At 40.4% G+C, this 12,367-nt stretch overlaps 1 protein-coding gene across 3 annotated transcripts; it reads right to left on the bottom strand.

The window, feature by feature from the left end:
- Positions 1-1,569: 1,569 nt before the first annotated feature.
- Positions 1,570-11,884, bottom strand: kmt5b (lysine methyltransferase 5B). 3 transcript variants are annotated; one of them, XM_084923047.1, is made up of 10 exons: positions 11,796-11,884; positions 9,194-9,451; positions 8,960-9,107; positions 8,693-8,858; positions 8,504-8,613; positions 8,007-8,173; positions 7,879-7,898; positions 7,655-7,791; positions 7,303-7,502; positions 1,570-6,008 (listed from the first exon to the last, which is right to left on the bottom strand). In XM_084923047.1, exons 2-10 carry the CDS (start codon positions 9,360-9,362, stop codon positions 4,519-4,521), a joined length of 2,607 nt encoding a protein of 868 aa, XP_084779173.1. In that variant the 5' UTR covers positions 9,363-9,451; positions 11,796-11,884; the 3' UTR covers positions 1,570-4,518. The 3 variants fall into 3 exon arrangements, with proteins under 3 accessions (XP_084779173.1, XP_084779167.1, XP_084779161.1); XM_084923041.1 differs by lacking the exon at positions 11,796-11,884 and adding an exon at positions 11,402-11,783; XM_084923035.1 differs by lacking the exon at positions 11,796-11,884 and adding an exon at positions 11,218-11,374.
- Positions 11,885-12,367: the final 483 nt, after the last annotated feature.

Here is a 12,367-nt window from a genome sequence, read left to right on the forward strand (position 1 = left end):
GCTTTCAGACAGATAGCTTCACATTTAACTGTAGAATACTTTGGTATATCGGAAGTTTAATCTAATTATCAACCTGGCACCACTGCTTGACAGCTGATGGGGGGGGGGGTATCAATATGCTGTTAAGCTTTCTCAAAACATGGTACTGTGCATTATGGTCAGATATTTACATATTGATTTATTCTGTCTTTTTTTTTACTGTCATGAACTTCAACATTTTTTTTCAACATTTAACATGCTGAGGGCCTTAGAGCCTGAGACTTGTCTTCAGATTTTTAAAAATTATTTCACAATTTCATGGTTTCACCTTGGGGTAAATTTACTGAAATGTTGACTCCCGGGAATACTGACTGCCTTAGGCATTTTCCACTTACTAATCTTTCTCGCTGAAGAATGACACTTTAAACTGTTTGGAATAAGAAGTTCATCCAGCACATCCGATTAGCAGAATCTGGCTGCTACCTGCCCTCTTAATAGAAGCAGTAAAGGCAGACTTAGGCTGTATCCCAATTCAGGGTCTGCAGCCTTAAAGGCCGCATTTTAAGGCCGATTACGTCACAGCGACGCGACGAAGGCTGTCCCAATTCGAAGGCTGCTCGAAATGCGGCCCTCAAATGCGTCCTTCATTTCCCTGAATTTTAAGGATGTGGCGGTGTAGACTTCGTGGCCCAACATATCCCAGAATGCATAGCGCGGCGGTGGGTGTGGATAATTTTGCCGAAAAAAAACGGTGGATGAGGGGCGGCCGAAGAGGAAACTTTAAGTAAGTACTGAATATTATGTCACTTATTTATGTGCAAATGTTTAATAACGAAGAACATTGAAACATTACTGTTGGCCACATGTCGGCAAAGTTATGTGACATTAGTGACGTTTGTACTAATTTGGTTTTAAAGCCTTTACTTTAAAATATACGCCGTTCAATAGCTGAGCTTAATCTTACAGAGAATGATCAAAGCTCATGTAGAAACAAACAAACAAATGAACAAAAGATTTTCTCCTTCATTTCTGTCAAACAATGCTGTATGAACGTTTCCAGCTGTTAGTATCATGGTTGGCAACCTTGGCAGCGCAACGGAGGCTAGACCGTCCCATTTCACAAGCCTCGCACTTCCGGCCTTAGCGGTCTTTGAGTACGCGGCCCTTGTGGACCGTTAAGGCTGCGTACTTTAAGGCTGCAGACCCTGAATTGGGATACAGCATTAGTTTTCACACACTGCTTCTACATTCTGGCTTAGTTTTTGTTGAATAATGGCACTGTGTAATGTGCTGCTATTTATCTGAGGTTGATATGTAAAACCTTAGAACTAAAAGGTACGTACTGTTTTTTAGCTATTCCAGTTGAAGTGCTTACAGCAGATTCAGAGCGTTTTTAATATTAGGAAATAACATGCTATATAGAACTTTCATCACAATGGTGTGATTAAATAGTTTGCATCGTGTGTTTAAACTATGTTTTCTAATATTAGTTTGCACTTTCTTCGAACTGAACTTTTCAAGGTACATGTCCTAGCACCAATAGGGGAAAATTGTACACTTTAACAGCAGAACTCAAAACGCTCAAGGAACAAGAGTCACAAAGAAACTTTATATAGTTTTCAAGTATTCAAAACTGTTAAATAAGTACAAGATGTGTTCACATGATTTACATATTGGACAATATATGCACTGCCCATTTTTATTTGTCTTTACATGATTCCCACTACCCACGCAACACGCTAAAAATTTCCGCAAATTATTCACATTTGTTTAGATGTTTTTCTTTTTACTTTTTGAGTGAGCTGGTTATTGTGACAGCTTTCTATTGGACAAGGACCACACAGATGGTAACACCTGGAAGAGTTTACAGTGTGGGATGGACAAGTCCAAAGGAGGGGATATTGGGGCCACACTGAGCATGGTCAAAATGGTGATTAGCTGCTGGTGATGTCAACAGTACATATTAAACACAGGAAATAAGATTAACATTGAGTCTCAGTCTTGATCCCTTGGGCTTTTCATTTACATCCACACAATAAGAAAATAATATACAGAAGGACTGACGGTGGGCTTTTGATGAAGTGTTTCTCTGGGAAAAACAGATGGCTTAGCATTTACACTCTTTCAAGATTAGCTATGTGAGAAATTTTGTCAAAATGCTCTTTAAGGCACCTAATGCTGTTGGAAAGTATATGTGCTCCTGCAAAGGAAACTAAAAAACAACAAGTGACTAAACATATAAGTGATACACTGTATTTCTAAATTCTAGGTTAATGCTGCCATTCGTACATGGAAGAGAAAATCAAACAGGTAGGAAGGAAATTAAAGTAGCACCACAGAATGTATATTGGGAAAAAAAAACAGAAAAAAGAAAGCCTCAGTACAAGATTCAAAAGTTCAAGAACATTTGAAACAGTGAAAGGTTCCTCTGCAAAGTCTAGTGTCAACAGACATAACTTCTGATTTTACAAACTCTCACAGTAAAGAGTGAGCGTGGAGAAAAACATCATTCAACGGTGACACGGAAGCCAGTCATTCTGTACATTACTTTTAACATTTCGGATTTCAAAAGCATATACTGGTAGCCTTTAAAACTGGATCTGAATGACCTTGAACTACCACATGTGCCATGTTACCATTACAGAGTAGCTCCAGAAATGAAAAACTTTGAAGAATACAATTTCATGTATGCTGGATTATAAAATTGTTTTTGATGTTGTTGTTTTTTAAATTATGCTGCTTAAAGTGTGTATTTACATCACTGAACAAGCTACAGGGATTTACCACAAAGAAATGTGCTCAATGTCTGAACAATGAAATACACACGTTCCTTGCTGCTAAAGCTGGATTACTTGTTTACTCTGTCAGTCGTTTCCAACACATAACAGAGCCTGACCAATATATAAGCCTACCACAGATCTATCTGTAGACCCACACATATTGTTTGAGAAACCTCAATATAAATACCTTTTATTAAAAAAAAAAAAAAAAAAAAAAAAAAAAAAAAATCCTCTTGCTGTCCATATCACTTGCAGCAAAGTAGCATCACGGCAGGGGGAAAATGGTGGGGTGTCTCCACTGCAAGTTCCTAACTACTTTGTGAATTACTATAGACTAAATATAAAAGTTTATTTAAAGCCTCAGCATTTGCATTGTGGCTTGCTTTACTTTTTTTTTTTGGTTTGTTTGTTTCTAGCCAGAAGTGACCATATGAGAATGAGTGGCTGGAGTACTATGTTAACAGCTAATGCTAGCTTTGTTTGGTAGAAAGGTGAATCGCACCTGTTCCTGCAAATTAGTACTGAGTGACACAAAAACACAGGAATCTGACACCCTAAACCTGGAGAACAGACTTCTCAGAAAAATAACCACTCAAAAAACATTTTGTACTAAAACAGACAACAAAAAACACAGACAAGAGATCCAGTTCTGTGACTTCAATCACCTGAGGTGACATCCTGCAGACAGCGTGTGGCACTAACTATCAGTTATACAAAACGTGATGCATAATCTTAAGTCGATAAAGACTTGAGCAAAATCTAGAGTCACACAGTTGTTACGGAGGGAGTAATAACCTCCCAAAGTAGCTACCAAAACTCTGCTGTAAAATGTGTAATTGTTCAACTGTGTAACACTTTTTATCATGGGAGTCCACAGAGATTAACTAACTTTTGGAGCTGGAATCATATTACCACAAGAGGAACTTTTGACATTTCATTCATTTTTCACTTTAAACTAATGCATGTCCCTCTTCCAATACAACTCACTTGCTATTTTTATTTAAGCATGCAATACCGAATTTTTGGGTAGCAAAGATTTAGTATAAGGATCGATCAGGCTCTACCTACCTGATATACCATAAATAAAAACTGTTCCTGTGGGTAAGCCCATGATAGCCCAAATTTAACATCATAATTCAATTCTACACATACATACACATGATGAACTTAAATTATACTCTGAAAAAAGACATTCTTTCCCAGGAAAACTACTGGAATAATGAGAACATGGCACCTGCATCCTAAAGGACTGTCTGGATGATGTTACAATGCCTCTGGACCAACCACTCTACACTGTTCATTCAGTGCAGTTTGCCTACTGAAACTTACCAACTAGAGACAAAAACCAAAAGTTCAGTAAAATACCTGCCTATGAGACAGAGAGGAATAATCACCATACTGTACACTTTCTACAATATCCACGTCCATTATGAATAAACAAGTGCATTTACTTAAAGGAATAGTTTAGCTTAAAACAAATTCTGTTTTCACTTAGGAGCCAGCTAGATTATTCCCAAAAATGAGAAAGATTCCTATCACGGGATGGGCTTGTAAAATTTCCATTAATCAATATTTTGGGTGGTTGGTCTTTATATGAAATAAAGTGACAGAGTGAACAACAAATTTGTTTCAAGTTAACAGCACCCTCTAATAACGTTCAATTTCTCTCTCTCTCTCTTTTTAAATTACTGTACTTCTTTTACATCAACACAACAGTTGATTAGCAGGTCGTCTATATTTACAGGGAAAAGTCCACCGCTTATGCATTGAGCCTCAGAGACTGATCCTCTCTCCTCCTGGAGGAGATATCAATGTCTATGGAGTCTTTACCCACAATGAGTCGGAGCCGCTTTGCTGGAGGAAGTGGAATGAAATCGTCTTCAAACTCATTATCAAAGTAGTCATCGTCATCCTCCACTTCCTTGTCCTCATCATCAGACGAAGGGTCTGCCAGGACCTTTTGGGTCAGATGTCCACCATTCCTGGTCTCTAGACCTTGACTCATGTCTCCATTAAAGGAAATCTGGTCCACCTTTGTCTGTGATAGTCTTCGTGCATCATCCTCCCGCTTCAACTGGATTTTCAGCTTGGTGGAATTGCTGTGGACCACAGGGGCAAAACCGTTATTCAGTTTGGCGATGTAGGAGCTGCCTTTATCCTTGTCATGATCCTTGCTGAACTTTATGCTAATTTTGCTCGAAGAAGGTGAATTGACCGTAGATGCAGAAAGATGGGAGGAGCCAACAGGATCGTTGGGGTCAGTGGTCTTGCTACTGCTGCTATCCCTCCGCCGGCGGAGCGTCAGTTTGGGGATGCCTGTGTTATTCTCTAGGATCAACTGAGCATCGTATCTTGTGATCCGACGCTTCTTCTTCCCCTTGTCCTGAGACCGGCAACTACCCTTTCCCTTGTCCCGGTGGAAAGATTTGCTGCCATGGGTGACGCAATTGTAGTCTCTATGTTGGTCAGCAAAGCTCAAAAGCATATTTCCACAATCTGAGAACTCTGCAGCATGGCTGCCAACCACTTGCATGAAGGACTCCCCATATGTGTCTTCGCATTTAATTGTCCGCTCGGCCCTGAGCCGTGCTGGCCGTTTCTGCCTGGTGCTTGAGCGTCTTCTGGCATAGCCAGCATCTAATGATGGATGTTCTAGCTCAACTCCGTGGTGGAGGTACTCCTCCATGTCAGCTGGCTCTGTTTTGATGACCACCCCACCAGGGACTGGACTCAAACCATCCATGGCGCTGGGCTCTAGCTTAACACCAGATGCTGTTTCCCGAGCCTTTACAAGGGTCCTTGTGGACCTGCGAGTTCTGTACATCGAACACTGGCTGCCTTCGCTGCTCTGCACAGCTGGGAGGTGGCCATTTTCCTTGGCAGTATGACGTGTCAGATAGCCTTGCTGGCCCAGTGTCTGCTGCACTAGCTCCTGCCCATCCTTCTCCTTCTTTACAGTGACGCCTTTACACAGCGACATCTTTGAGTCTGTGAGACCCAACTGGCAGGTCTCTCGTTTGGCCAGTGCCTTGGGCTCTGCACCCCTCTTCCGACTTCGCAACTGGACTTTACTTAGCGAAGGCTTAGATTGGGATCTTAGTCTCTTTGGTACCCTGTTATTGTTTGCGCGACCTTGTTTTGAACATGAGGTAGTAAGGGCTCTTGACAAAGTCTGTCTGGTTTGAGTCCTGTTTTTATACTTCAGGCCAGATGATGATGATGACGATGATGATGTTCTTTTTCTGGCAGCTGGAGGAAAAACAGAAAAGGCTGCACATTATAATGTTTTTAGATAAGTAACTGCATATAGAAAAAAAAAAAAGAAATAAAATGTAACATTTTGGACTTCTAGTGGAGTCCTGCAGCACAAATAATACAGATTACTGGGGATGATTCATGGTACAATTAAGAGATATAAGTAGGGATGGGTACCGGTATCCGGTGCCATGATGGCACCGGTTCTGACATAAACGGTAGTAACCAGACCGAAAAGCAGCACACATTTCGGTGCTTTATTTCGGTGCTTTTTTTTCCTGAGCTGTGATACACTTTAGATTCTAGCCAATCATTTTACGTTTCCGAGGATAGTAGGCGGGTCCAGGTACGTACGTTCTTTTAGAGCAGAGCTACAGATTAAAAATGCCCAAGGAGGACCGGTCAAATGTATGGCTATACTTCACAGCAAAATATGCAAACTCAGCAGCCTGCAACAAGTGCTTTAAGCTGATACTGTGATACTGTCAAAGGAGGTAACACCTCAAATCCGATGAAACACCTGGCGACGCATAGCGTTTTTTTTAAAAGCCGAGAAATGTGCCGTATTTGATAGCTTGCTGCGAGACCTCACTCCGTGCACATCTACTGCGGGTGGGTTGCCAGTTATCGGAGCAACATCCCCCAAAAACCCGAAGAATAGAGTCCTGGCCCCTAGCCCTGCCAGTGTAGCAGAAATGATGACGGATGATGATGGCAGCAGCAGCCGTTCTTCTCTGCGTGAGTAGCTTAATGTTGTTCGTGTGTAATTTACATTGAGGAGGCTAACCACGTTATTACATTAATGCATGTAAGGTGAACTAGCAAACATCATCATAGCTACATGCGGCTGTCTTCTTGTTTGATGGCAGATACTCCCTTCACCCTGGCCAAAAAGGCTAAAATGACCAAAGAAAAAGTGGAAAACAGCTAAACATGAGAGGTTTTTGGATAAAGTTTGTGTTTTTTTCCATTGTTTAAGCACTGCTTCCAGCCAAGAGTGATACCATATATGCCCCATAGCTGCAGAAAAGGCTAACATTGTTATCTTTTTACAAAAAAACAGCTGAACATGAGAGGTTTTTGGACAAAGTTGGTGTTCTCCATTCTTTAAGCACCGGTTTGAGTACCGTTTAAGCACCGGCACCGTTTCAAAAGTACCGGTTTGGCACCGGTATCGGATAAAACCTAAACGATACCCATCCCTAGATATAAGACAGTATTGCCCAAGGAGTTTCACATCTGGGCTACAACAGACGAAATACATGTTAAACTGTTAGAGGACTCTTACATTGATGTGTTTTTGGCATTTCCTGAGAGTCTACATCGGTGTGCGAGCCTACAGAGTGACTGTCTGAGGTCCTATTTCCCTCCCCTAGCTTCTTCAGCCTGTTGAGGCGCTTATCTGTCTCCCGCAATCCATACTTGCTGTTGATCACCGGTACTTCCACTGGCAGTCCAGCTTTGGATTTGAAAGCACCAGTACCTCGTCTACATGACAGAAGGGGGGAAAAAAGAAAGTATGATTTAATTGTTCTTATCGTACTCAACTGAGATTCTGAGTTTGTTTTACTCAAATTCTTTTGTTTTTCCAACCCACACTCAAACACTGTGTTTAGTTTTCTCACGACGTATACTCCTACCTTTCACACGTATAGCATTCACAAAATTCATTGTTTTCCCCAAAAAACCCATCTCCATAGTAGCACGAGATTTCTTCTCCTGGCTCAATGTCCCTTAAAACTTTCACACAAGCTGTGTCCCGACCTGTTGACACAAACTTAGAAGACAAACGGAAAAAGTCTTAATAACCTGAGTTTCCACATTTAAAAGTGACTGATCCCAAAAGACGCTGAAGAAAGCCTACCTTGCAGTTTGGCCGACAATCTGTGGGGGGAGGGCACAGCAATTAGTATACTCGTGAAAAACAGTGATGTCAAAATTTTTAACAAGAGGGCGTGATAAGATTTCCACAAGTAAAACGAAGATTACTACCATGATTGATGAATGCAGCTGGTCCAAGCCACAGCTGCGCACAGTTCTTGCGGGTCGAATACATGACACTGAAGTCATTCTCTCCATGCCGCAGCAGTAAGTTCTCCTCGCTCTCTGAGAGCTCAGCAATGCACCCAACCAAGTACTCAATCTTATCGTTTCTTTTCCTGCGATATTAAATTAGGCAGAAAGGGTTATCACCCAGGTTGAAAACAAGTTTGTAAGTTAACATCACATCCTACCACAACTCTGGTTATCTATTTCTTCCAACTTCTAATAAACTGCTTATGTTTCTTCTTTTTACAGTTTTATTTTTTTATGTTTTAATATATTTTACTCACATCCTGTGAAGGACTTTTAATAGTGTTACAATTATTATTATTAGATCAAAAGTTTGAAATCACTGTAACTGGAATTATCTTTGAACTAGACAATGGCCAAGTTTAAACAAAACCAAAGTTCACAGTTATTAATAACATATATCAGTTGGTTCTCACCATTCCTTTGTTGCCACAATTTTAGCTCCATTTTGCTCAGATGAGTAACGGTTACAAGGGAGAATCTCAAACCCACTGTCTGTAGCAAACATGCGCAGATAAACAAACACCTATGGAAAACACATAATGAGCTTTGTGATTGGATGGCTGGCTTGCACAATAGTGGGAAAATAATAATAGTGTATTTACATGCTGCTTGAAGAGCTTTTCTTGAGCCTTCGTCTTGTGGAGAAATATATTTCGAGCCCAGTCTCCTGATGTCAAAGCTTTGAAAGCTTTTTCCAAGTTGTCGTGTTTCTTGAAGCGCTCAATTATCTCTTTCAGCTCTTCTTGCCTTCCCTTAATAGGTCGAAATCTATCAGGAGACATTTGAGATACAAAAGTAACTACAAGCTTATCATCTGGGATAATCTCAGGAGAAGCTGCAAGCAAATTAGCAGATGCATATTTGCTAACCTGGTGTTCATTTTGTGTGTCTGAAAGCCCAGATATGGATCCAGTATGAGGCTCGTGGTTAGATCGTCATTCTCACACAACTCCTTGGCAGTCATTCCAGAGGAGGGTACATAGCGCCTTTCTGCCTCCAGACTGGCTGCATTAAATCCTACAAAAAGCACAAGCATGCTAAAGTTAAAGTATGCTGCAGCTGAAGAATCCTTGGATTAATAAAAGCAAGCATATTGAACTCACTGCGGCTACATCTTCGGTTTCTGGTGTGGCTCTTGCTGTGGCGCAGAGATGCACGTTGTGGATGCTGAGAGCGAGTCTGGCTCGGGCTCACAGTCTGCTCGCCAGTCAACTTGTTTCCATGTCGTCTGCCATTTAATACCATGTTCTTGGATTCGCCCAGCCACTTCATGCCCACAAGACCCCTGGTCCAGTTGCATTTAGTCTCTGAGATGAAGCAACACTCTTGAGTGGGGAAGACTGGGGACAAGACTTTGAAACCTGGTGAAAGAAGAAACGGACGAGAAATTTTTAAACTGCAAAAATTCAATTGGTTAACAGAAAATGTCTTATAAGCTGGAATGATAGAGTTAATCTTTAAACAGGTATAAAATATTTTGTTCCTAACTTCAAGGCAAGCTGAATATTTTTTTGACTAAATGACAAACCAATATTGAATTTGCTGGCTACAAACTTTTCATGTTGCATTAAGAACACTATTTGCTCTGTTTAGCATCACTACATCAAGGCATCTTCATTTTAGATACCTCATTACCTGGGTTTGTAATGTAATGAGAACACAGCGGAACACAGTTACTGTAGGGTTTGTACCAAGGTAACAAATGCTGTGAAATGACGCTATATAAAGAAGACTGATTTGAAAAGTTACTCAGATACCATTTGGCAATCACAGAGGTAGAACAGCGAAGGTAAACATATTTCTTGCATTTCTTTCTTTTCTGATTTCACTGATATCCGAACTATAAATATTATTCTCTTAATCAATCTCAAACTAATTTCAAGCAAAAAGGTCACATTTGCTGCTTTTAGCTTTTCAATGATGACAATTTGTTATTATTTTTGTTTGCCCAGTAAACTGCCATTTAAAACACTACTGGCATAATGTGATCAGCATCAGTGAATGAACCCAGCGCTGTGAGACACTTCAGGTTTGGGCAATGTCAGTACAGAAAAATAATCATCGAGCGCCGCTTAGCGTTAATTCCACATACTGCATTGGCTTACTGTCAAGTGCACCAGAAATGACTTCTCTCCTGTCATCCATCCACACAGTGCTGCCCTGTTAATGTATGCATCATATGACAGACGTTTTCGGCTTCATTACCATGCCATGGTGTTTATAAGTCTGTCATACGAGCAGTTTCCAGGGCGCTATAATGTGGCATCATCGCAGTTGTGATCGAAGCAAATGTGCTTCGTCTTTATGGTTCAAAAGCTAACGTTAGCTACTTGAGAACACAACATCCTCGGGGAATGGGAGAGGCAGTAGAAACCCGGAAGGCCACACCGTAATCTGAGGCCGAAATTGTACCAGAGTTGTGAATATAGCAGGGTATTGTTTGCTGACAACTCCCCTCTCTCCAACCGTTCGCTTCGTTAGCCAGAGGCTAATTACCACGAACGAGGCCTGAGTGGTTAGCTTGCCGGCTACATGCCTAGGTATTTTCCAAAGACTAAGCACGTCTCACAAGTACTACCCATCAAACGCAATTAAAAACAAAGGCTGATGTCAAGTACTGTTAGACTGGTGCACATATTTAAGGACCATCTCATGCCACAGTATACCAATTCGACATCACAAACTGCTCTGACGTTTCCCTATCAAGCTGCTAAAATTCAGCAAAAAAAAGACCAAATACGACTCGTTTGCCGGGCCTGCTGATTTAAACCCTCAACGTATCCTCAAGCATTAACGCACCGATTCATGTTAGCCGACATGAAACTTCACCTACTAACTTAACTTGATCGTCAGTGAGCAACGACTAATTGCAGTTATTCAGTCTCTCCTCATCAAATTTATGTCGTCTCAAAAATCATGAAATATTCGGTGATTACACGGCATTTAGCTCCCAGCATGTCCCAGTAACTAGTTTACGGTATGCAGTCTACCTACAAACAACTGGAATACACCAGCTAACGCACGCTATCAAACTGCATTAGCACAGGTTGTTTGATATGGAAGCCATTAGCTAGGTCGATGGGCTAAATATTCAGTTTCTCAGCGAATTAAAAGTTACTTAATGTACCTGAATCCATGTAGATACAATATACTGTCGTTATCAAAGAAAGCAAATAACAGGTTACCGGGTGTAAGTAATGTTATACATCATAATGAGTTCAAAAGGAAGCTGAGAGCGTTACACGGCTTGGTATCGTTAAATAACCCCAGTCGACAACAAAAAAACCCCACCAAACACACAAAATACTTACAATCTTAAAACGCTAAACCGTCGCGTAACAAAACAGCTCTTCTTTAAACTAATCCAAATGTAGCACGATACCCTAAAAGAAAATAACACAGGAAACACATTTTTTAAAAGAAATTAACATTAAAATTCAAGATGGCGGCCACGGACAACAGAGGGACAGAGAAAAACGCAGCACAGCCATCCTAAAGAAAATAGGTCCAACAAATACGACGCAATCTCTACCGTCTGTGCTTAAAGGATAAACATAATTAAAAAACGCAATGTAAAACTTGAAAAATGGTCACGATTGGGGATTTTTCTAAACCTTTTTTTTATTAAACAACGCCGAAAATTGGTATCTTAGTTTGTAGCAGTAATTGTCGGAGGTACACAAAAGTAGTGCTGCATAAACAAACCTCGTTACACTTCCTAAAGAATCCACCGGTGTGGGAAGAGCTGGTTCTGCTGCATATTTTATGGAGAACCGTATCTGAACGACATCGGGGTATGGAAACTTCTCTTCCCAAACACAAAAGTCCTTCTTGTTCTGCACTTTTGTTTTTATCCAACATCACTTTGTAATGAGAGTAGTCCTCATTCATATAGGCTTATCCTTATGTATTTATACGCAGAATAGCCCTAACCAATTTTTGTTATAAAATATATTCTGGCGTTCCAAAATTTGTTACCTTCATTAATTACACCTTACTAATTATAAATGGGTTTCAAAAGTACCCTGCCAATTGGGGTTTATGCATAAACCCCAATACTCCATAAAGCAGAATTAGTATGGGGACTGCACCCTCAGCTCTGTTTCAAGAGGACGAGTATGGAGGACCAGAAGCGCCAGATGTATCAAAATAAAGAATTTTTGTGCTTTTGTAATGATTTGTAAAATAAAATATGCATTTTAAAATTTAATCACCATTTATTTTGATTATTTAAACATGACTAAAGTAATTTATTATTTGATAATTTAATTAAAAAA

The sequence above is a fragment of the Perissodus microlepis genome, chromosome 1 (assembly GCF_051167445.1).
Source record: "Perissodus microlepis isolate ML-2025 ecotype Zambia chromosome 1, ASM5116744v1, whole genome shotgun sequence".
Lineage (NCBI taxonomy): Eukaryota > Metazoa > Chordata > Actinopteri > Cichliformes > Cichlidae > Perissodus > Perissodus microlepis.

Bases quoted from the DNA above. Each gene is read 5' to 3' on its own strand.
- kmt5b (XM_084923035.1), bottom strand. The intron at 9,108-9,193 runs GTGAGTTCAATA...TGCTTTTTGTAG, and splicing joins AAACCGAAGATGTAGCCGCA to GATTTAATGCAGCCAGTCTG. The intron at 7,792-7,878 runs GTAGGCTTTCTT...TTGTCTTCTAAG, and splicing joins ATTGTCGGCCAAACTGCAAG to TTTGTGTCAACAGGTCGGGA.